Below are 23,551 nucleotides of genomic sequence, written 5' to 3' on the forward strand. Positions count from 1 at the left end.
CCCCCCCCGCCTCTCGCCCCCCCTTCCGAAGGAAGGGCCAATCAGACTACAAGTACCAGAATCCTCAGCGGCGGCGACCGAGAGGGTCCGGTCCTTCCTGGCGTGCGCCGCGGCTCTGACCCGGTCTTGAACAGGTCGAGGACTGAGATGGCTGATGCTAGTGCTGGCGGAGCGTCGGGGTCCGAGGCCGGGAAGGCTCCGGTGGCGCAGCGGATTGATCCGGCGCGAGAGAAACTGAGCCCGGCCCAGTTGCACTTTATGCGGCAGGTGGAGCTTTCCCAGTGGCAGAAAACGCTTCCGCAGCGGCGGGGCCGGAATATCCTGACCGGCCTGAGCATCGGGGCCTTGGTGTTGGCCATTTGTATCCGCGGGTCACGGAGGCTGGGCGAGGGGGAGGAGGAGGAGGAGGGAGAGGGACGACGAAGCGGGGGTGGGGGATAGGGTGGCTGGAGGTCCTGGGCCGTAGAGCCGGGCAAGAAACTTCACTTTCACGGAGGAGGGAAACGGGCGCCTGGCGAGAGCCAGTGACTTGCCCAAGGTCACAGCGCAAGTCAGTAACATAGCCGTGTCTAATAATAAGAGTTAACGATTATTACTCAATTTAACGATAGCATTAGCCAGCATTTATATAGCGCTTACTATGTGCCACACACGGGGCAGAGAACTTTTTACAAATGAGGGAGGCGCTGTTATCCCCATTTTACAGATGAGGAAACCGAGGCAAACAGGTTTGGTCACCCAGGATCGCGCAACTAGTATCTGAGGGTGAATTGGAATTCCGGGTCTCCTGGAGACCTCCAGGCCTTCCTGTCTCCACACCTCTCTCCACTGTGCCAAGTCAAATTCTTCGGCCCCCAGAGGTAGCCCACTGCACTCTGGGAATCCATAGCTACAAGCGCTGAACCTTTGGTGTCAACTGGGGGAACTCTTATCAATGCACGTCTGCACTTCCTTTGTAATTTACAGCTTTAGAGGAGGTGTGATCTGCAGAGACAAGACTTGAACCAATATCTTCCTGCCTTTGAGGCTGGCTTGCTATCCATTATGCAGTATTGCCTCTCAGCACACTGTTCATTGCCGGGCTTGAACCCAGCTCTTCCTGAATTAGAGGTTACTCTTCACTACCACCCGGTGGTGACTAGCCAGAAAAGGGCTACGGGAAGAGTAGAAACACTGAAAGCGTATGGCTGTTGGGAGCCATTGTGGGGGCTGGGTGGCTGGGGTGTGGGTGCAGCTGCAGTTTGAGATTCCAGGATGGTGTGGGAACTTCATGAAAGAAGCTGAAAAGCAATGGGGGCAGGGGGCGGTGTTGGGACAAGCTGGAGGAAAGAAAGTTGAGGGGCATGCTCTGATTTCCTCATGGTTTTCCTGAGCCCACGACGCCCAGATGGCTATACCTTCTACTCAGTGTCCCAGGAGCGGTTCCTAGATGATTTGGAAGACCAGGCCAAAGCTGCTAGAGTGAAAGCTGCTGGGGGCAACAGCCCCTGAACCCCAAGTGGGTGCTCAAACTCCCTCCACCCTGGATGGAACTTCTTCAAAATGAGGATGGACGCCTCCACTTTCTGTACTTCCCCTCCCCTCCAAGAAAAAGACTCCTACTGGGATAAGGAGTGTTTTGGCCAGCCTGACCCTGGGATGTTGTTTGGTTATGGAGTTCCACCCTACTTTGGGAATTGTGTATCCAGCCAGTTTGATAGAAACACCTATTCCTTCTCCCTCCCTCCCCTCTCCCCTGCCGAAAAAGGAAATCGAGCCTCTGTCACAATAGGGAGGAGCCACGACTGAGCCACCCCCAACTTTTTTAGTAGCACCTTATTTGTATCTTCATAGCTTCTTCCTGTCGTAGAGATTTAAAGCCATCGTTGGGGGGCCAGTATGGTACCTCTTCTCTTTGTTGAAACCTGATGTGGCAATGATGGTGGTCGAGTTGAGTTGATTGACAATAAAGTGGATCATCCGGTCTAGAACCCTGTGAATCTGTTTGGGGGACAGGGTGGGGGTGGGGGTGGAAAGCTCTATCTGCTACGGCAATCGTGTTGCCCTAAGGAAATGTGAATGTTTAACTAGAATGGCTTTTCCTGCGATCTTTCCACCTGATTAGGAGGTAAGGATCGTGTCGATCCTTGGGCTATGTGAGGCCAAGCTGTCCTTCATGCACAAACACTCCTACTCTCATCTCCAGTTTCCCTCCATTGCCTGGGGCCTTCACACTAGCCTTTACCCGCCGTGGATGGAGGGGTGAATGGGGGTCATCCAGCCCTCATGCTTTCAGAGCCTGCCTGTGCAAGCCCAGGGTGGGGTCTGGAGGAGAGGTTAGATTGGTGGAGTTGATCATTGACCTTGAAGTGAAGCTGCTGGTGGCATGATGCCAGGAGTCTTGCTTGCGTCCTCCACCTCTGCTCCCCATCGTGAGAGATCTTTTAATACCCCCTGCCTCACGGGTGAGGCCGGCCCCTCCACCCACCCTCTATTCCCTGCAGGGCTGACAGACCAGCAGACTCATTTCCAATATTTTTATTGGCTTCTGTACAAGTCTGACAGTGCGCCCAGCCTTCAGCTTGGGGGGAGGGGGGAGTTGGAGAGGAAAGTTCTCCCCCGGCAACCTTGTGTAGTTTTAGTGGTTGGTGCTTGGAAGCCCTAGGGCTCACACTCCACACTGCAGAAGTCTCTTCATCTGCTCTTTTTGATAGTAATAATTTGCATTTATAGAGTGCTTTAAGGCTTGCAAAATGCTTTACAAATTTTGCCTCATTTGCTAGGGTAGAGATACTCTCCCCTGGTTTTCCATCCCCCTTCTGGGATGTGATAATCATGATAGCTGACTTATATTCATATAGCACTTTTAAGGTTTGCAAAGCACTGTACAGGCATTTCGTTGGTCCTCACAACAACCCTGTGAGGTAGGTGCAGCCATTAATAACTATTATTACAGATGAGAAAACGGAGGCACAGAGAATTCAAAGTGACTTGCCCATGGGCACATAGTATCAGAGGGAGGATTCAAATCCAGGTAACTCCTGATACTCAATGCTGAAGTCTTCCCGCTGCCCCACATTGCCACTCCCATCTTGGTGCATGCTGAGTTAGATTGATCAAGAACCAGGTCCTGAAGGCATCAGCTCTACCCTGGTCCCACATTGCTTCAGTTCTGGGCTCACTAGAGGGAAAAGAGAAAAGACTGAACAGACTTGGGGGAGAGTAAAAATCTTGAGGTAGAAGTTTCCCATAGTATCTTCCTCCCTGCTGCCCTCAGTCCCTAGCTCCCCCTCACCATCCTGCCAAAATCCCCAGCGAATGTCACCCCCTTGCTTGGTCGCTGTTCTGGAGAGCCAGCTCTGCTGCCGCTTAAAGAATTCCTTCTCATAATGCCTGGAGAAAGGACGGATACTGAGTGAGAGGAACCAGGTGACCAGGAGAGAGGAGGTGGGGGGGGGAGGGGCGGGTCATGCCACTCACACCAAGGTGGATACTCGGGGCCTGAAAGAAACTGGGGAAGAGAGTCTTGTTGCCGAAGTAGGGGCTGGACTGCCTTACCCGGGGGTGGGGGCTCTGGTCTCTGCAGGCTGTTTCTACGAGAGGCAGGGAAACTGCCCTTGGAGATTCGACGCTGCCGGCTAGAGAGCATGGTAGCAGGAGCCACTATGCCTGGGGGGGGTTGCTTCCCTAGCCTGCTGTAGAGGTCCTCAATCTCTTTCTTCTGCAGCATCTGCAAGGCCTCCACCTCAGACAGGTGTCTGCAACAGTGCGAAGAGGAGGTTCCAGCACATAGACACCAACTCACCTTTATCCCCTTCCCCCACTCCCGATGTTCCCCTAACCCCATCTCCCATCACTGCTTCCCCATCTGTCATTCCCCCCTCACTTCTGACGAAGATTCTGCAGCTCTGCCCAGATTTCTTCATCCTCCCCGCTGCTCTCTGAGTCCCCGCTGCTCAGACACAGGTTACTGCTGTATGTGTAGTTCAACCACACCGGGCTGGGCTGGCTTAGAGGAGGGGGGCTGGTGCCCCTCCATGGCTCCCTCTCCTCTTCCCCATCCTCCCCCTCAGCTCCAGTCCCCAGACCCTCTGCCACCCGATCGCTCTCAGCTAGAGCCTCCCCAGTCTCTGGCCCTCCTCCAGCACTGTCTTCTGTGTCTGAACTCTCGGGAGCCAACAGGGGGGTGGAAGGTTCTGGGGAACCCAGAGGTGGAGCTGTTGGCTGTTGGAGAAGGGGTTCAGTTGGCTCCTTTGATGAAGTCACTTGGAAACGCCCGACGACCTGTGGCTTCCCTTCTGTTGTGGATGGGGAAGCCCCAAGAGGAAAAGAGCAGAGGTTAGGTATTTGCTGAGACGTTAAGCTGGGCAAAGTCATTAGAGATTAGGGGCCTCACCTTCTGTGATGGGTGACAGCCTGGCTTCAACCTGGAGCACCTGAGAACTGGGGGTGGCCTAGAAAGTTCAGGACAGTAAGGGCGGGTCATGATTAGGGTCACTGAGCCTCCCTCGGCACTCCCTTCCATCCTCACCTCACTTTGCTCCTCAGCTTTAGGTGGTGAAGGGCTCTCCAAGCTGCACGGTACAAGAGGGGCTGAGGGACTGGATGGAGGGGCAGGAGGGCTTGGAGGTCGAGGGAGGAGCTGGGGTTGGGGGGTTAGCAGGGACTGAGCCACAGTCATCACAGCCAGAGAGAAGGCACCAGCCAGAGAAAGGAGGGGAGTTGAAGGGGGTGGGGGAAGAGGAGAAGGAGGATTTGGAGGAAAGGAAGAAGTGGTGAGTGTGAACTGGGAGCAATTAGGTGGAAATGGAGGTGGAGAGTTGGGCAGAAACAGAGTGTTTGGTGGGAACTGGGAGGATATGGGAGATTGAGAGGAATTAGAGAATGAGGGTGGAGAAGTGGAGGGAAAGGAAGAAGGACTTGGGGGAAATTGGGAAGATGGGATGGGGAACTGGGACAGACTAGTGGGAAATGGGGATGGAGGACTAAGGGGGAAAGGAGAGAGACTTGGGAACTGGGAGGATGTGATGGGGAACTGGGAGGAATCGAGGGGATACGGGGAGGAAGTGATAGGTAAATGGGGGGCTGTGATAGGGAAGGAAGGGCCTGGAGGAAAGGGGGTCCCAGGAGACAGGGGGTACCCTGGTGACATTGGGGATGAAGGGAAGGATGTCCAGTTTCTCTGTTCCAGAGAGGTGCCGTTCTTGGTCTCTGTAATCGAAAAGGGCGATGTTGAGACTGCAGCCCTGGACCTCAGGCCTCCCTCCACCACAGCCTCCACTTAGGTCACCTTCCCAAAGCAATACCTTGAGACACCCCTTCCTTCTCTGGGGAGCAACAAGGGCAGGGGGAAGACTCAGTACATACCACTGACTGGGAGTGAGAGGGGGCCAGGGAGAGCTGGTATCGTGGGCTCCTCCTGCTGGAAACAGGGAGCTCGTGTCACAAAGCAGAAGGTCTCCAGTCTTTGAAATAGGGGGTTCAAGGGGTCAGGGTGTTGTAAAATGTCTTTAAGTGAGCGGGGTAAGGGGAGGGGGTTATAAGGTATCTATTATGGATGTGGCAAAAAATCTGACCTGGGGAGTTGGGGCATCTCCAGTGGCCCCCACAGGGCCCCCTTCTCTCCTTAGCAAGGTCTCCACACGCTGAATAATTTCCCGAATCCGGCCCAGGAATCCATTCTGCTCAGATGGCAGAATGAACTCATTATATACCTGGGGAGATTCAACATAGGTTAGAATGAGGGATCAGTTCCTCCCTCTCCCCCTCAAGAAAAATACTTTACGCTCAAATGTCTCCAAATCTCAGAGTAACAAGCATCTGGGTGGAACTGGGGAGTGTCTAGCAGAAGTGGGATGCTATTCCTCATGCTCTCCATAGCTAACCCTTGCTCTGATCTCTGGAACAAACACCATTCCCTGTTCCTGAGCAGTCTTATTCCCATACCTATCCCTTCCCCCTTTCATATCACTTTTCCTTAGTCCTTCAATATCTTAATAACGGTTCAGGAGAAAGAATGACAGATTCAGAGGCCCTATGGTCAAATATTTGCTCAATTACTCTCCGAGCAGAGAGAAGGCTTTCTGTTTCTGATAGGGTTGGACTAGATGACCTTTCCATTATAAAGTCTATGACCCTATGAGCTGATAGCTAATAGCTATAATATCATAAATAGCTGTAATAGTATTATATATAATAATATAAATATTTAAATAAATATAATATAAAATAGCTGTAATAATAAATATTAGAACTACTAGCTATTATTTATATGGCTTTTTAAGGTTTGCAAAACCCTTTACATTCATATCTGTAGAGATGTGTATCTGTACAGATATTAATATTTACACATTGTAGATGAGGAAATTAAGATTCTCTACTCACACAGCCACCACCTTAGTTGAAGCCTCCATCACCTCTCACCTGTACTATTGAAATAGCTTCCTAACTGGTCTCCCTGCCTGGAGTCTCTCCCCTTTCTGATCCATCCTCCACAAAGCTGACAGATCCGACCACCTCACTCTCCTACCCAATAAACGCCAGTGGTTCCCCATTACCTTCTTTGGTCATTGTCTCCCCCAGTGCCTGGCACATAGTAGGGGTTTAATAAAAGATGATTGATTGATGGGCAGCTAGGTGGGAACGTGGATAGAGCTAGAGCATTGGGCCTGGAGTCAGGAGTCACACTAGCTGTGTGACTCTGGCCAAGTCACTTCACTCTGCCTCAGTTTCCTCATCTGTAAAATGAGCTGGAAAAGGAAATGGCAAACCACTCCAGTATCTTTGCCAAAAAAAAAAAAAAACCAACCCAAATGGGGTCATGGAGAGTCATCGGACATAACTGAAAAGACTGAACAACAACAAACTTGATTAATTGACTGATGATTGAAATGACTTCCCTATGGTGACACAGAGCATTGGAGGCAGGAGCTACAGTTTGCATCCACAATTCTTTCCAGCACCCCACACTGCCTGCATGCTGCTTCTTACAGGGCCTCACCCTGATATTCCTTCCAACTGTAGTACTACTGTCCTTTCCACCAGTCTTAATTCTGTATAAGATGCTGGTGCTAAATGAGGGAGAGGATAGAGAAGCCCAAGATTACAAGACAACCAACTACAGTAGACAGGAAATGCTTCAAAGGTGCACAAAGATCCTGCCAATGAGGGCTATAGGACCCTCAAGGAGACAGGGCTGAGAACAGAGTTAGTGGCATTTTAAGTCAATCTGGAACGATGGGTCAGATCTGGATGGATGAATTCACCCATTCATCGCTCTGGATAGGTGAAAAGGAGAAAGGAGGGCTTTCTACTTGGGGGTGATGTCATGAGTGCAGTTGGGAACTCACATGGCCAATTCAGGGAATTGGCCCAGTCTGGCTGGAGTACAGGATACTTGGAAGGGAGGAAATAGTAAAAGAGAAGACTGGGAAGGAAGGGTTGGGGCCAGATGGTGGAGAGCCCTGACTGTCTGGGTGAGGGAGTTGTCCTTCATCATGCAGCAGTCAGGGGCCATTAGAGAGTTTTGAGGTGGAAGGGATTGGGGGTGGGTGGGTAGGGACAGGATGTTTCAGGAAGTATTTTCACTGCCAAGCTCCTCAGATGAGTACTCTAGCGTCTCTCCCATGGATTCCGTCTCTAGCTCCCAGCAATTTGACTTTCACTCACTCCCACCCCCAATACTCTGCTGAAACGGCTGTCTATAAGGCTATGAGTGATCTTCCAGTGAAATCTGGATGACCTTTCCTCAAATCTCATCCTACCCAACCTGCTGTGTTTGACACCGTTGGCCACCTAATCTTCCAGGATGCTTTCTCCTTTGGGTTCTACGGCACTGGCCTCTTCTAGTTCTCCAGCCTCTTGAGCCACTCCTGGTCTGTTTCCTTCAATGACTCCTTTTCCCATTGCCAGACTATTGGTGTCTTCAGTCCTTGGCTCTCTGCTCCTCTCCTTGTACACTCTGTCTCTTGTCCACTTTTGAAGCTTTAACTATTACTTCTCTTCTGATAACTCCCACTAAATTCCCATCCCCAGATTCTCTATTCAGAAATACTATTACCTCAAATGTAATGCATTCTTAATTGAATGAGCTCATCATAGAGCTGGAAGGAAACTTGGAGTTCATTTTATCCAGGGGTGGTGAACCTGCAGCCTCGAGGCCACATGTTGTCAGGTATCGCCTTTTGACTCAGTCCAAGTTTTACAGAACAAATCCTTTTATTAAGGGGATTTGTTCTGTGAAGTTTGGATTCAGTCAAAAGGTCACACTTGAGAACCTAGAGGGTCACATGTGGCCTCAAGGCTGCAGGTTCCCCAACCCGGATCTAATCCAACCCCTTCATTTTACAGTCGAGGAGACTGAGGTCCAACGAGCTGAAGTGACTTATCCAAGGTCACAGAGGCAGTAAGGAATAGAGCCTGGATTCAAAACCAGATCTTCCATAGCGAGATGGATGGAGAGATAGACTGATGGATGGATAGACAGGGAAATAGGCAGGTAGATGGATTAACAGAAGAGAAAAAAGAAAGAAAGAAAGAAAGAAAGAAAGAAAGAAAGAAAGAAAGAAAGAAAAAAGATAGAACATTTATTAAGTGTTTACTGTGTGTTAGGCACTACACTAAGCTCCAAATCCAGTGGTCTTTCCACTATACAACATGATATAGCAGTTAGAGATTGTGCTTTAGAGTCAGGAGGACCCAGGTTCAAATCCTTGCTTCAGATACTGATTCTGTATCCCCAGACAAGTCACTTAACCTCTCAATGCCCTAGGCAACTCTCTAAGACTTTCAGTGTCAGAGAAGGTGCTGACCTTCATTGGTAGAGGAAATTTCCCTATCTGGGAGTTCACTTTATCAATGAGATCATAGGTCCAGTCCCTATCCTCTTTCCACTATGCAACACTGCCTCTCAATCTTCTCCCTGGGGATCCATTTCTATTCCTTTAATGGCAGCTGTCTTATTCCAATCTCCTGGAATAGAAACTCTAGACTAATCCTTCATTCTTTCCCTATTTTTTGTGCCCAATATTCAACATATATGCATGTACACATGTCACACACCCGTCTAACCATCCATCTACCCATATATACACTTCTCTCTCTCTCTCTCTCAGCCTCCCTTCCCCCCCTCCCCATATGTACAAAGCACTATATCCAAATTGTCACTGGACTCAATTGGCATTGAATTCTGCCAGTTCTTTTGAAATGTCCCTGAAATTCAACTCTCCTCATCTCATGCCTGGATACTGCAACAGCTCTTAGCTGAACTCCCTGATACTGGTCTTTTTTATTTATTAATATATTCCTTTAATTATTATCATATTATATATTATTATAAAATATTAATATATTTATTTAAATATTTATTTTAAAAGTCCATAGCTAATAGACTAAATTCCCTAAAATATTATTTCTATCATACAATTTTCCTGTTCAAGAATCTGCAGTAGCTCCCTATTGCTGATCACATCAGTGTATAAACTCCAAAGCTCTCTCTGCCTGGCAGAGTACCATGGCAGTTACAAGAGGAAAAAAAGCAACTTTCTATCTCTTCCAGGACTTGGCCTAGTGCTCTGCACACAGCAGGTACTTAACAAATGCTGGTTGCATTAAATAGAAGGCTAGCCTTTGCTATAAAAGTCATCATTGATTATCTCAGTCTATGAGCTTATCATAGACCTAGAGGTAGAAGGGACATCAGAGGGCATCTAGCCCAACCTCCTGACCAAGGCCCAAGAAGGCCAAGTGACTTCCCTGACGTCACACAGGTAAAGTGCATCAGAGGTGAGACTTGAACTGGGTCCTCTGACTCCCAGCATTTAGCACAGTGCCTGGTACATAGTAGGTGATTAATAAATGTTTGTTGACTGACTGACTCACTGACTCCAGAACAAGGGCTTTTTCCACCATTCCATGCTACTTGTCCATGCCATTCTAATGACTTGACTAGGTCTTGCCTTATGTTTTCTCTTGTTTTACGGATTTAAGTGACTTTTTTCCCCCCAAAATGGCCTTCAAGGCCAGGGACTATGCCTTCTACTTCCTTGGTATTCCCCACTATGCCTAGAATAGTGCTGGGGACCATCGATATAGAAAGATCCATCCTGGGCCCAGTCATGAAAGCCTCCTTCCCTTCTTCCTAACCATGGCAGCTGCGATCTCCTCAGGACTGTCTCCATCCAAGTCGAATCGGAAGGTCACCATCTTGCTGTTGTGTGTCTGCAACTGACACTCAACGACTCGATCATTCTGGTCCGACACCTTTGGGTACAGAGTCAGTGTGGGATAGAGGTCACTCCCCTAGCCCCTAAGTGATAGTGACCAAACTTGGGGAAAGAGAAGAACGGGTCACACCATAAAACCAGATTACAGAAACCAGCATGGGGAATAGGTTCTCACTTCCATCTATGATTTATGTTCCCTGCCCCTTCCCACCATCCCTCCCATTGTTCCCTCCTGGTCGTTCCCATGGTATTCCCAGAGTCTAGCTGCCCTGTCACCCCTTTCTCACACTGGTAACACGTAGGCGGGATCGAGGTCTGCGTTTTGGGCTTCTCCCAGGGGGTCTCCTCATTCTTCCTGGCCCTTCTCCTACATCACTGAGTCCGGATGCTGCATCTGAAGTATAACTGGAGAGAGTAAAGGAAGTAGAAGAAGGTAGAGGGAAGCTGTGAGCACACTGATCCCAATTCCCTCCTCCAGCCACATCCCAATACCTACTCCATTCATCCTAATCCAGAACATACCTATCCCCGGGGGAGAAGTCACTAGCTGGGCCAGATCGGGGAATGGATACGGCAAAGGCCTGAAAAAGGATGAAGGTACATGAGGTCAGGCAGAAGAAACTGGTTAGACTCTTCCCACTCTGACATTCTGTGATTCTGGGTTTTGGAGGTCACAGTCAAGGATCCTAAAATCCCAGGAAACTGGATCAGGAATGGACGAAATCAAGGGTGGTGAAGTTCCAAGGAGGTAAAGCCAGGGATCATCAGGTAAGAAAGAGAACCTCTAGGCTCATGGGGTTATGAGTCACAAGATGAATCAGACTTAAACCACTAGCATCCCCTTCCCCCAATTTAGCCTCTTACTGAAGGGAGGCAGATCTGGGGATCAGCAGGGCTGGGTGGTTCCCTTCCATGAGGCTGGAGCACTGGATCTGAAGTTTCCATGAAGCCAGAGGAGCTGACATAACCATCAGTCTCACAATCCGCTGCAGGAAAAGAGGTGAAGGGAGGAGGAATTAGAAAGGGCCAACTGAAGGGTGCTGGACAGGGAAGGAGTATGCCCGAATGGTAAATAGCTCCAAATGCAGTTTCATTTGTTCCTTCCCAGAGACAGCAATACGGTTAGAACGGGGAAGAATCTCTCCCACCCAGGTGGGGAGACTGTTCTACAGAGAGCTGTTATGAGGTGTTACAAGTTCAGCCCCAGGGATAGAAAATCAGAGGTTGGGAGGAGGGATCAGGGCTGCCGTACAAGTGGTAGAGGAGTAGCTGGCATGGCGGAAGAGGAATGGCTGGTGCTGATCTGCCTCTGGTTCCTCAGGTTCAGGGGGAAAGGGAGCTTCGGGACCAGGAGCTGTGGGGGCAACCACTGGAGGTGGTCCCGGGGGTGGTGGAAGTGGCTCTGTTTCCCGAGCTCTACGAAGCTTCTCTCTTTTTCGTTGAATGGCAGCCACTCTTTCTCTAACAGCTCTAGCTACAGGCTGGTAATCCGCTTCACAGACTAGTCCCAGGGCCACCTGATGGGAAGGAAAATAACAGTGCATACATAGACAGAGACAAGTTTAATACACAGACAGTTAGAGAAACATAGACCTCCAGCCGTTGTTCCTCAGAAGCAGATATTCATGTTGGACAAATTTCTGATTGCATTTGATGTAGAAAGGACTGTTGGTGGTGGGGGGTGGGGAGTGTGATGGGTTTGGTTTTTATATCAAATCATCTGGGCTGGAAAAATATCTTTTACATACAAATGGTAAAATAAATGTTGCTATTGTGTATTTAATAGCATAAAAAAAAAAAGGAAATGGATGAGAACTCCTAGACCTCTCAACTTCAATTTCCCTACCAAGGATTCAATCCTAATTGAGCCTGGGGAAGGGATACTATTCAAACCAATGCTTAGATTCCCCCTTTAACCTGGACTTTTCCTAAATTAGTGTCATCCATCTCCCTCCAGCTTCCCTTCCTGTATTGAGTGGAACCAACTTCCTCTCCACTGCTCCCCTCCCTATTTCCCATCATCCACATTTTCTTCATTTCTCTCCCCACCTTGCCATTCCTTCCATACAGTAACCCCAAAACACATCTCCTCCTTTGTCCTTAAGGTCCAAACCTCTCACCATTTCCTGGGCCACCTCTTCAGCCGCATCCCTTCCCAGCTGGAATAGAAACTCAATGGCCTGGTTGTCTCGAGGACGGCCAACCCTCCTGGCATCTTCCATTCGCAACCACAACTTCAGCCCCTGCTTTTCCCCATCGTCCTCCTCTGCCAGTTCCACATGCACACCTCTCTCTTCTCGAAAGAAGGCATGGGCCAGGAGATCCTGGATGGTGAACCTAGAAATGAAACAGGACAGATTAGCTGAGGGCTAATATAGTGTTCTCTTTCTCTCCCACCTCAATCATCCCAATGTTCTTTATTTCCCTACCCCACCCTCAATATCTCCCACAATTCCATTCCCAGGCCCACCTCTCATTCTTATCAGTGCGGATACAGCCTTCTATTATCTCCTTCAGCTCTGGTACCTTCACTTTGTGAAAACTATTAGGCTTCGTGCCCTGGTCAGAAGAAGAGAAGGGAGCTAGATTTAGCATTGTATCCAACCTCAAAGTCAGACAGGATACCCATTTAGGGTTTTCTTGACAAAGATACTAGTATTTCCTTCTCCAGCTTATTTTACAGATGAAGAAACTGAGGCAAACAGTTAAAGTGACATGCCCAAGGGCACACAGCTAAGTGTTTGAGGTTGAATTTGGAGGTAGGAAGACCTGAGTTAGGACCAGTACCCTAACCACTGCACCACCTTGCTGCCCACCCACTGTCTTCTAAATTGTCTTACAGATTGTGGAATGGAGGATGGTGGCAATAAAGGTTAGAACCCTTGTCTTCCCAGGAAAAAGTATTTCTTTGTCCAGGTACATGTATTAAAAATGAGGCAGCAAAGGAGATTGGGGAGAAGCACTGGAATCAGCAATTGTGGGATCCTTTCCTCCCACTTCCTCACCGAAGTGACCTTTCGATAGATTTGGGCAGCATTCTGGCACTCAGAATAGGGGTACTCAGAAGTGGCCATCTCCAACATGCACATGCCAAATGCATACACATCCACTGCCTCATCGTACTTCTCCTCGTACATCTCGGGTGCCATGAACTCCGGGGTCCCTAGGTGGGGGCAAAATGGGGCTCAACCAGTGGTTCCTATTCTCTCCTGGCCCCCCAATAGAGGAGTTTCAACCAGGGCAAGAACTAGATGGGGTGGGCAGGGCTAGGAACATGTTGGAAATGAAGAGAGAAGAACTCTAGGACAAGATTGATCCCCACATCTGTATCAGGGCTGTGGTGGCTTTTGTCTTGCTTTTCTAGTCATATCCCGGGTTTAGATTCTCTCTCAGTTTGGCCACACTTCCAAGGAATTCCAAGCAGCCTTTCGACCCTCGGATCTCAAAGGTTTCTTGGGTTGGGGCATTCTGGAGCTGCTCCAGTCTTCTCTAACGCTAGAGTTAAGTGGGGAAGGGGATGTGGGAGCGAGATCGGGAATAATCGGGGTAGAGGGGAGTGTGGGAGCACACCAATGACACTCTTGGCAAAGGAGGTGCGCTTCAGTGTGGCCAGGCCAAGGTCCCCGATCTTGACTGAGCCAGTGGGACCTGTAATAAAGACGTTATCGCACTTGAGGTCCCTGTGCAAGATAGGGGGGTCCCGGGAGTGCAGGAAGTGCAGCCCACGCAGGATCTGTCGGCTCCAGCGCTGAAGGACTCGAGGCTTCATTTCACGGAATCGCCTCAAGTATCTAGAAGGAGAAAAGAGGGCGTGAGCAAGAAGATAGGAGAGTATAGTTAGGGGCCACTTTAAAGGTACAAGACCGGCGCACTAGACCTAGGTCTTTCTGCGGTCCTCCATCTCCTCCTCCATCGGGCGCCCGGGGTATACTCCCACCTACCTATCCCCACCCCCATCATTTCCTTTCAACTTTCACCTCAGCCCTCTTTCCTGAGCCCTGCTGGCCCATGGTCTCAGAACTCACGTCTTGAGCGTGCCAGAAGTCATAAGTTCTGTGACTAGTACGATGCAGACTTGGCCCTTCAGCACAGATTTCCAAGAGTCGTAGAAGCGGACGATATTGGGGTGCTGTAGCCCTTTCAACATCTCCACCTCTTCGGAGAAACGCTGCCTCTCTGTCCGAGACAGTTTCCGAGTCTGGGGGCGGAGGAGCGGACAGTGAATGGCATTCTAAACCCAACGCCCAAGGGCCGAGAATGCCTGGATAAGGGGTAGCAACTAACTGTGGGGTCCTCTTCCGGGCAAGAGGGAGGGGGAGGCCAAGAGAGTCTGAGAAGAACAGAATAGGGGAGGATGTAGGGGATAGGACTTGAGGGGGAAGTTCTGGAGACTCCCAGAGGTCTGCACCCTGGGGGTGGGGAGGAGGCTAGGTTGGGGGCGGGTGGGGCTCTTGCCCAATAGGCTCCCGGGCCCCGGCCCCACCCGGCCCGCCCTCTCCCGCTCTGGCTCCAAGGACGCACCCGACGTGGTACTCGGACCCCCACAGACGAACACAAGCGTCTTTATGTGGTACGGTCTAGGGGCCTAGAGTTCAATGCTGTCTTTGTGTCCAACTCCAAGAGTGGGAGTGGGAGGGGGCGACCTGGGGCCTGAGGGGGAACCGGAGGGGAAGCACGTTGGAGGAAAAGTGGGAAAGGAGAGAAGGGCAGAAGAGGAAAGGTAGAACGAGAGGAACTGGCTAGACTAGAGTCAAGGTAGGACTTTTAGAGAGGAGTGCGAAGATTCTGGACTAGGTTTCTTGGAGGCTGAGCCCCTGCCTCTCCCCCGACCTACCCTCCACCATTCGCCCCACGTCTCTCCTCCCTCATCTCCACCCCCCTCATTTTGGCCGCCTCTCTCCTCCTGGCCCTGGTCCCAGGGCGCGGCGTTGGCAGGAGTGAGAGACCATCCTGGTGCCAGGACCTGAGGGGAGGGACCCTTCCCTCAAGGTGCCCACTCCTCGCCAGCCTCCTCCCCCACAGTCTCATTGAGGGATCGCGGTCTAAGCGGCCTCTCAGGACCCAGAGCTGGGAACTACAGCAGATCCTATTCTTCAAGCCTGTAGTGAAGTCTGAAAGGGGGACTTGGGGAGGAGGGAGACGTGAGAGACTTTACACTCCATTCCAGCACTCACGCTCTTCAGCCCAGACCCACACCTGAGGGTTGGGGACACAGTGGGGAAAAGAATTGAGGAATCAGGTGTTCTGACGCCCCACCCAGGACACAGGATCCCTGTTCTCGCTTTCTCGCTGAAGGCGCCAAGGATCTTTTGGGGGGAAACTTCCCTGAGTCCACGCTTATGGAGAAGCTAGGAGACACGGGCTTTGAGTTCCCATATAGTCCCTCTCTCCCTTCACTACTCTGAAACCCCCTAGAAAGATGGGTCTTTCCAAGGTCCAACTAAATCCCCTGCCTGAGAAGACCCTCTCCCAGGGGCTCGGGCTTCTCCCCCTGCACCCATGACCTCCAGTGACCTCTAGGGAGGGAGCTGAGAAGAGATCCAGGGCTGTTCTCCCTTTGGATCTTTGGTTGGGGCGAGAGGGAGAGTAAGCAAGAAACCCTCGGGGTCAACCTCAACCCGCTGTGTCCGGACAGGTCCGGCCAGCAACGGGGATCGGGGACCAGTACCTATCCTCTGATCCCTCCTCTTGACCTGAGGCTGAGGTGAAAATCAGGGGGATCCTGCTAAGGGATAAGCAGTTCCCATTGCACGTTACCCGTCTGTTTTTCTCAGTGGGATTCTCTATAGTCTGGCTAGAGTGATTGGACCAACTGCACCCTCAACGCAGACCATTTGGAACATGTGGGCAGGGTAGAGGCAGGGAGACAAACTTGGGATCCTGCCTGCTGGGTCCCCTCCATCTAAGATCTCTCTTGCCCATGAAGATCTCACAGGAGGGATCCCCCGGATTGGAAGCGATTTTCCACGTTCCTCTGGACTCTGCCACAGCTCATGTGCCACCCCCACCCCCACCTCCCTCTCACCTGCAGCTCACACCAAGCGACCTCCACCGTAGTATCCGTGTCCAAACCCCTGTAGACAGTCTTAAAGGAACCACGTCCGATCTCGATGTCGAACTTAAGATAGCGGCCGTCCGGGGACGTGGCCACAGCCTGCGTCTCTGTATCTTCTTTCTCCTCCTGCTCTCGTAGCCTCTCAGGCGCCACCCCACTGGGGCTCTGCAGCATCTCCCCGAAACCCAGGCCTCCCCCCGACCCTAAGAGCTCCGCACGCCCTAGATCTCCCGGCTTCCCTGCAGGACCCCCGCTCGGTGTGCCCTCCGCCTGCTCCCCGGAGCTAGGCTGTAAGGATTCGGGGGAGCCCGGACTGCTTAAATCTGGAGGGCCCGGGGGATCAGGGAGGGGCGGGGCGGGCTCAGACCAAGTGCTCAGGAACCCCAGGTCCACCGAACTGCGGCGGCTGAAACGCGTGGAGCGTGGTCGGAGCTCCCCTTTTCCGGAGAAGCGACGCATCCGCCGGGGTGCCGGGCCGAGGCGGGGAGCCCCGGCAGGAGCGGGAGGTGGCGGAGACCTCAGCGCCAGGTCCGCCTCGGTCTGAGACATAGGCACAGGGGACTCCGGAGCAGGGGGGGCCAGCATGAGGAAGGAAAACGTCTGATGACACCGGAGGCTAGGAGCCAAGGGTAGCGGGACTCTACGCTTTGGGCTCTGGGTCTAGAGAACTGCGCTATCTCGGAGAGCCTCACTCGGGTTTGGGCTCAAGCTCCTGCAATAGGGCTCCAGCCCCGGCCCCCAGCTCGCCTGCTCCGAAGCTCCGCCCCCTCCACTCAGGCCCTACCCACAGGCCCCTCAGTTGGGGGGCTCCCTCCCTAACCCCCGCCTACTCTCCACCCCTCTTCCCGCCCACCCCCGGCCGCCCCTTCGGGGTTTTTGTGCTCTCACATTCCCCCAGCGCAAGCCAGGAAGGGCTTGGTTATAGATACTGCTAAACCTGCTTCATTTCAGACTCCACCTCCTAAGACCCGCTCCGTCTCATCTCCAACAGCAATTCTCCCTGCTCACAGGCGACCACCTTTCTCCGCTTCCCCCCAGAAGTAAACTCTAGCTTTTGAATAGCGAGGTTCTCTGTAACACAAGGAGCTAGCGCTCCAGCCTAAACGAGGAGAGGAAATGCGAGTAGCTCTTGGTTCCAGGGTGGGGGAGGCTGCCACCCGCCTGCTCACCCTCGATAAGGCGGCCCCACCCCCGTCCACTAACTGGCCTTAGTAGTTCCAGCGGCGAAAGAAGAGGGCACAAGGACTACAGAACGCCTGGGTTTCTCTTCCACGACCCCACCCCCCCTTGGTCACTCAGCTGTTTGCTCCAGCTGAGGAGCTGTCCTGTCGGGACACGCCTCTCCATCACCCACTCCAAAACTGCTATGTCCAACCCTCCCCCTCCCCAACCAAGGGACCATAACCTGGACCAGTTGGCTATCCTGCAGCCATCTGCTTTCCTGTTTGACCACCTCTCCAATAAAGCAAAGTCCAAATCCGCCTTAACCCTTTTGCTTCCGCTTACTGAAGAGAGCCTCACCCTGCATTTAGGACCCGTAGGGGAAAAAGAGGGACTGGCCGTCACTGCTGTGTGGCTGGAATCATTAGTCAAGTATTTCTTCAAGTTGCAAGGTCCTTCTTTCAATGCTGACCAAAAAAGCTTTAACAGCTAAACCCCAGTGGAAGTGACGAATTAGTTTGGAGAAAACTGATCCAGAAATTCCATATGGACATTTTTAAGACCACAGGACTTCCTTTTCTTCCTCACCTTAGACGCCCCAAAATCTCTATGCTAAGATTTACCCGTTCACCAACCACTCTCAACCATCCTCAGTTCCAGTTCCCCTCTCCCACACACAACAGTCACCTGGACAAAGGCACTGAGAGCTGAACAATCCAGCTTTAATGACATAGATCAGAGCCATAGCTGGCACTTTGCTGCCAGTTCTCCTTGTCTGATCTCCTATTCCTATGATGCCCTGCGGGCTGCCTGCAGCCGGGTCCTCCATGTAACCCCTAACCCTCTTTAGAGGATCCAGGCTAAACCTGAGGGGAGAAGTCAGTAGGTGCTGTGTACTTGTAGATATGTGTGACTATGTTTTGTGGGTTAACTGACCCTGGATCAGCCAAAATCTGGAATGAGGGAGTAGAAAGAGTAAGAAGAGTAAGGAGAAACTAGGCACATCCTTTCTCTCTGGGGCTATTACATCAACCCACTCATGGAGCAGAACAGTGGGGTAACAGAGAAATTCTCTTTTCCAAATTCTCCCATGGTTCTCCCAGGACATGACTGGGGGGGGGGGGCTGAAAAATTCCTTTATGTTACATCTGGGTCTAAGTTATAATCTGTGGGGACAGAGCCTACTCCTTCAGAGAATTAAGGAAAGGGGTGGGGTAAAAGGGTCCATTAAAAGAACTTGACCCCTCGGCCATCGCTGACTGTGATGATCTCAGCCTTGTGCTCCAGCTGTAGGGCCTGCAGAGCCCGAAGAAGTGTGGCCTCATCTAGCCCATGGAACTCTGTGGAGAAAGCAGAATTGTAAGGCGACCCCACCTCTCCATACACACATATACTGGGAATCTGAAGCTCTACAAACTTGGAGGAGAAATGGGTAGGGTCATTGCTAGTTGATGACTGGTACAGGCTACTGAACTAAGATGCCTGGTGGGCTGGACATAAGACTCCACATAGCATTGCAGTCCCTGGTAGAGGAGCAAAGGGTGAAACCCAATCACTTGGCACCTAAGCTAGAGGAGAGGGTATATCCTAAGACTATACAGGTTCTAGGATACTATCCAGTACAGCCAACTTTCTTGGCCATGGAGGATGGATCAGGGAGGAGGTGGGCAAGATGACTGGTGATGTAAGGTGCCAAAGGCACCATATACACACAGGAGGAGACTAGTTTTTGACAGAACCTGGAACTTTCCCCAGTTGAGGCTGTTGTGTGGCTTTGGCCACTCTGCAGGGCTGTAGCATTCAGAGTCAGAGGGGAAAGGTAGAAGCAGACAGGGCCCTGCAGGATGGGGGCTGCAGCCAAAAGCTGTCAATTCTGCTACTACTCTAGAAGCTAGTTCTACAGAGAACAGGTAATTCTGAAGATCTAGATGAAGAATGGGCTTTTGGGGGAAAGGATTAGATGATTCAGAAATCAAAATGAACCCTAATTCTTGACTAGACAGAAGCCAAAATACCTTAATGAGCTAGGTCCTCCCTCCCAGCTCACTTCTGCTGATGCTTGAATCAGGAAGGGATGAGGAACCATTATTATCCTCTGTCTCCCCAACACCACCCCCCACATACACACACACTCTTTTACTCAGCTTTTCCACAGTATTTGCAGCCGAGGGGGCAAGAATATGAGACAGATAACAAAACAGGAAATAGGAAATATGGGGGGGCGGGGAGAAGGTTAAAAGGTATTACCCTCATCCTCTGTGTCATCTCCATTGGTTAGTTCATAAAAGGTAAATACAGAGTTGTTCTGGCCACTCTTTGAAACCTGTGGACATAGAAAATGAGGGCTAAGTAGGGCCCATGAGGTCCTAGGGTTGTCACCTCTCTGACTCATTGACCCCACCCCTCTAATCCAAGAATCAGGTACAAGAGCTGATTTTGGCCTCCAAGGAAGAGTGCCCGAGCAGGCACATTCCGTAAGGGAAGCTATATTTACATACATACACAGCACGCAAACCACAATTTCTCACGTGTCTAATTAGTGGCCTCTTGTGCTGGCTAGGTCCCTATTCAGGAAAGAGGGTGGGGGCTGGATGTCTTTGTATGGTAGCATTGCTACTAATGCTGCTTCCCTTTTTGGAGGAGTTTGGTTTTGTGGCTAGAAGTTTCAGGAGAGCCTGTTCTGACTCCACAATGGCTCAAAGAAATTCACTGGCATTCTGTGAGTTTGAGGCAGACCCTATGAGTTATGTGTGTGAGGAGGAGGCCTCAAGTTATTTTTTTGCCCTTTCCTCATTTATCTCCTGTGGTCAGAGCGTCCAGTCAACAAAGCAGCCTGTGGTTCCCCCCACTGTGCTCTGAAAATATGACCTTGCCCAGCCATTGGCTCCTGGTGGTGAGAAGGGAAAGAGAAGGAAGATTTATTCGGCCAGAGAAACTGAGGCATCAGGAAAGGCTTGCCCAAGATGTAGCTTTCTTCTATAATCTATCCCCAAAGTGCTTGGTATGGAGATCTGCACAATGGAGTGTACATGTGCACACAGTGTTGAACCCCAGTTCCTTTCTACCCCCAAGGTGAGGTGCTTTTTCTGTACTGATGAGTCTTACCCACTGGTAGATGAGCTTCCCCCATTCTTCTGGTCTCCGCCACATGATCAAGAAGCTGGACTTGTTCTTATCAAGCCACTCCAGGTTCCCTGGAAAACAATCATGCATGGGAGAGTTGCTAAGAGGGTTAATGAGGTGGAAAAGAGTGGAGGAGGTTCTACTTTCAGGACACTGAGAGACTAACTCCCTCCCACACTCAGCTCCCATCCCAAATCCACTGTTGCCTTCACCAAAGAATGTTCCTGCTGTTTGATTCATGCCACAGTTACTTTCTTCTCACTTACATACATCAGGTATAAAGAGGATGGGTAAGAAAACCCCACTTTTAGAGGCAGATGGAAGGCTATGATTCAAAAGCACAGCTATTGCTGTGCCAGTAACACTGGGCTCTGCTGCCATAAAAGGGAAGGAGAGGAGAGGTAAAAGAGGGACAAGGACCAAGGAGAAGAGGGAAGATAAAAAGGGATCTACTCAAAGGTAAAACCATCATGGAAGAGACAGTACAAGGACTGAGGATTGGGACCTACCTTTCTTCCTCAGTTCCTCCAACACAATCTGGATGGATTCCATGGGGAGCTTCCCTGACTTAGGGTTAAGGGAATGACAGAGACATGAGACATGGAGCAAGTTATAAATCCAAACCCAAAAGAGAATAAAAGCCCAGAGACAGTTCCATGCTGAACCACACACAATATTTAGAGTATCCAAATGGGATCTGGATTGAAATCTCTGGAGACTGGAGGAGGAGAGAAGGGCTTATATTTACTTTGCACATATTTTTTATTTACTTATATATGCCCATGTTATTTTCAGCAATGGAATGTAAGCTCCTCAAAGGCAAAGGTTATTTTCTTTCTTTCTCCACCATTCAGCACAGTACCTTTTGTTACAAGAAGAGCAGGATATAGGAATAACATAATTTCTTGGCCTCTGTCTTTGTCATTCTAAACTGTTTTTCCCAGATGTTCTAGGGATGAACCAGAGAACCCAGGGTCTATCCAAAGTGGACCCAGAGCTCTGTGGTGCACTTACTGGGCCAAAACAATTTAATCTCCTTTTCTTGCTGAAGGTCAACTTGGCTTTGAACTTGCTTGTTCTAGGTCAGCCATCCCACCAACACAATACAGTCAAGGAGGAGGACAGAAAAAAAAAAAAAAAACCTTAACCCTGCACATCTGGGCAGATCACAGAAGCAGAGAACCTCCGGAGCTGGAAGGAACCTCCACCTTAGTCCAAACACTACAACATTCTCGACAAACAGTCACCCAGGTGTCACTGCCAGGGAAGCTCACCCACTATCCCGTCCTCGCTAAGAACCCTGTCCCGAGTTGGGACTAAACCTGCAACTTGGTTCCAACCCGAGAGGGGTGGGGAAAGGGGGGTGGTGGTGTCAGTATCTTCGCTGGGGCAGGTAAAGGGGGGCGGGACGCCTTAAGGGAGGATACTCTGCAGCTTGTTGTTGTTGAAAAGCGGGCTTTCTTGTGCCTCCATCACCGTCATGCTGGACTGTCGGTGCAGGCGGCAGAAGGACAAGACCAGAGAGCACCAGGCCGCCAGCTGCTTCTGCCGGGTGTCCACGTTTGGCTGTAACCTGGAGAGGGTCCGAGGGGGGATGGGGAGGAGTCAGGGCTGGGACAGGCACGCGGGGAAGCGATCCGGGCAGGTGCAGGGGAGCGTCCCAGGGGCCGGGAGAGGTGAATGGGGGAGGGGGGGGCACACGCAGGGCAAAGGGAGGGAGAGGCGAACGCGGGGTGGGGTGAGGTGCGCTGCGAGGGGGAGGAGGACCATGGGAGGGGGAGAGGGAAAACCGCTCGGAGCAGAGCGGAGGAGAGGCCCCCGCAAGGCAGGGGGAGGGAGAACTGACGAGAGCGCTGGGGTCAGCTAAGGGGTCAGCAGGGTCCTTGTGCTCCCCACCCGGGGGGAGGGGCGTCCGAATTCACGTGCCTCAGCCGGTGGGGTGGAGGGGATGGAGGGCGACTTTGGGAGGAAGTGGGAGGGGAAGTCCCTCAGAAAGGTGTGGGGGGGGGGGGGGGTGGTCCCTAAGAGGGTTCGAGGCTCACGTGAAGAAGGGAGGGAAGCGGTACTGCCACGGCCACTCGAAACTAGTCGCCATCGTCACCCAGGGAAACCGGAATCGCCGTGAACTGATTTCCGGGATCCGGCGCAGCACTTCCGGAACCGAGCTCAGTCGAAAGGTTCCGGGCACTTTGAGATCCTCGTGCGCTGGTCCCGGGCTGAACCAGTGAGAGGGTGTGGGCGAGCGCCTGTACCCGTCGGGGTGCGGAAGAGGGGTGATCCTGGAAACTTTTAGGGGCCTACGTGTGCCCAGAGGGGTCCCTGGGAGCCGGCTGGGGTCCCCAAAGTTTTAGAGCTGAGAGAGAAGTCTGCCCCCCCCCCCATGTAGCCCATTTCACAGATGAGAAAATTGAGTCCCAGAAAGATGAAAGTCTGTCAGCTAGCTTTCATGAAGTACCTGCTATGTGTCAGGCCCTGGGATAACCAAGAAAGGCAAAAAAAAAAAAAAATCCCCAAACCCAAACAAAAAAATAACTACTGCTTTCGAAGAGCTCGCAGCCTAAGGGGGGCGAGGACGTGCAAACATCTAGAGTCAAGTCAAGATCTCTACAATCGGAGATAAAAGAGCCAAGGCAGCAGGATTAAGCGACTTGGCGTGGTGCCTATGCTGGAACTCAGGCTCGGTGGCTGACAGTCCGGTGCTGCTGAGTCTTCCAGCCCGTCCGCGGGGAGAAGAACGACTTCCCAGCCCGTTTTCCTTTTCACCGCATTGGCTCCCATGACTTGGGAAGCCTTCTGACATCTATGGCTCCTTCTGTTTCTCCTGTTCCCCAAACTGCCCCTTTGCCGGCAGTTCAGGATGCCCTACTCCCATAAACTTGAGTGTTCTCCAGGGTGTCCTTGGCCTCCTTTCCTTCTGCGGCTTCGATCTCTCTCCCTTGACAATCTTAGTCACTCCCTGGCTTCAGCTGTCTCTATGCAGTTGACTCCCAAACCCCTATCTCCAACCCTG

The 23,551-nt window shown here is 51.3% G+C and overlaps 3 protein-coding genes across 3 annotated transcripts; 1 reads left to right on the forward strand and 2 right to left on the reverse strand.

Moving 5' to 3' along the window:
• The first annotated feature begins 63 nt into the window (after nucleotides 1-63).
• On the forward strand, nucleotides 64-1,970 carry LOC118847665 (cytochrome c oxidase assembly factor 3 homolog, mitochondrial). The gene is made up of 2 exons (XM_036756230.1): nucleotides 64-361; nucleotides 1,388-1,970. Exons 1-2 carry the CDS (start codon nucleotides 148-150, stop codon nucleotides 1,489-1,491), a joined length of 318 nt encoding a protein of 105 aa, XP_036612125.1. The 5' UTR covers nucleotides 64-147; the 3' UTR covers nucleotides 1,492-1,970.
• On the reverse strand, nucleotides 1,828-16,842 carry WNK4 (WNK lysine deficient protein kinase 4). Its single transcript, XM_036755608.1, has 20 exons — nucleotides 16,228-16,842; nucleotides 14,228-14,400; nucleotides 13,773-13,993; nucleotides 13,208-13,365; nucleotides 12,673-12,761; nucleotides 12,323-12,539; nucleotides 11,455-11,719; nucleotides 11,067-11,188; nucleotides 10,725-10,783; nucleotides 10,490-10,607; nucleotides 10,123-10,239; nucleotides 5,556-5,693; nucleotides 5,347-5,398; nucleotides 4,899-5,190; nucleotides 4,511-4,799; nucleotides 4,376-4,433; nucleotides 3,866-4,277; nucleotides 3,538-3,737; nucleotides 3,275-3,372; nucleotides 1,828-1,980 (listed from the first exon to the last, which is right to left on the reverse strand). The coding sequence occupies exons 1-20, from the start codon at nucleotides 16,840-16,842 to the stop codon at nucleotides 1,828-1,830; spliced, it is 3,846 nt and encodes a 1,281-aa protein (XP_036611503.1).
• Nucleotides 16,843-18,119: 1,277 nt separating this feature from the next.
• VPS25 (vacuolar protein sorting 25 homolog) lies at nucleotides 18,120-22,695 on the reverse strand. Its single transcript, XM_036758250.1, has 6 exons — nucleotides 22,584-22,695; nucleotides 21,969-22,114; nucleotides 21,051-21,104; nucleotides 20,524-20,612; nucleotides 19,666-19,741; nucleotides 18,120-18,758 (listed from the first exon to the last, which is right to left on the reverse strand). The coding sequence occupies exons 1-6, from the start codon at nucleotides 22,634-22,636 to the stop codon at nucleotides 18,646-18,648; spliced, it is 531 nt and encodes a 176-aa protein (XP_036614145.1). The 5' UTR covers nucleotides 22,637-22,695; the 3' UTR covers nucleotides 18,120-18,645.
• Nucleotides 22,696-23,551: the final 856 nt, after the last annotated feature.

This window comes from Trichosurus vulpecula, chromosome 4 (assembly GCF_011100635.1).
Source record: "Trichosurus vulpecula isolate mTriVul1 chromosome 4, mTriVul1.pri, whole genome shotgun sequence".
Lineage (NCBI taxonomy): Eukaryota > Metazoa > Chordata > Mammalia > Diprotodontia > Phalangeridae > Trichosurus > Trichosurus vulpecula.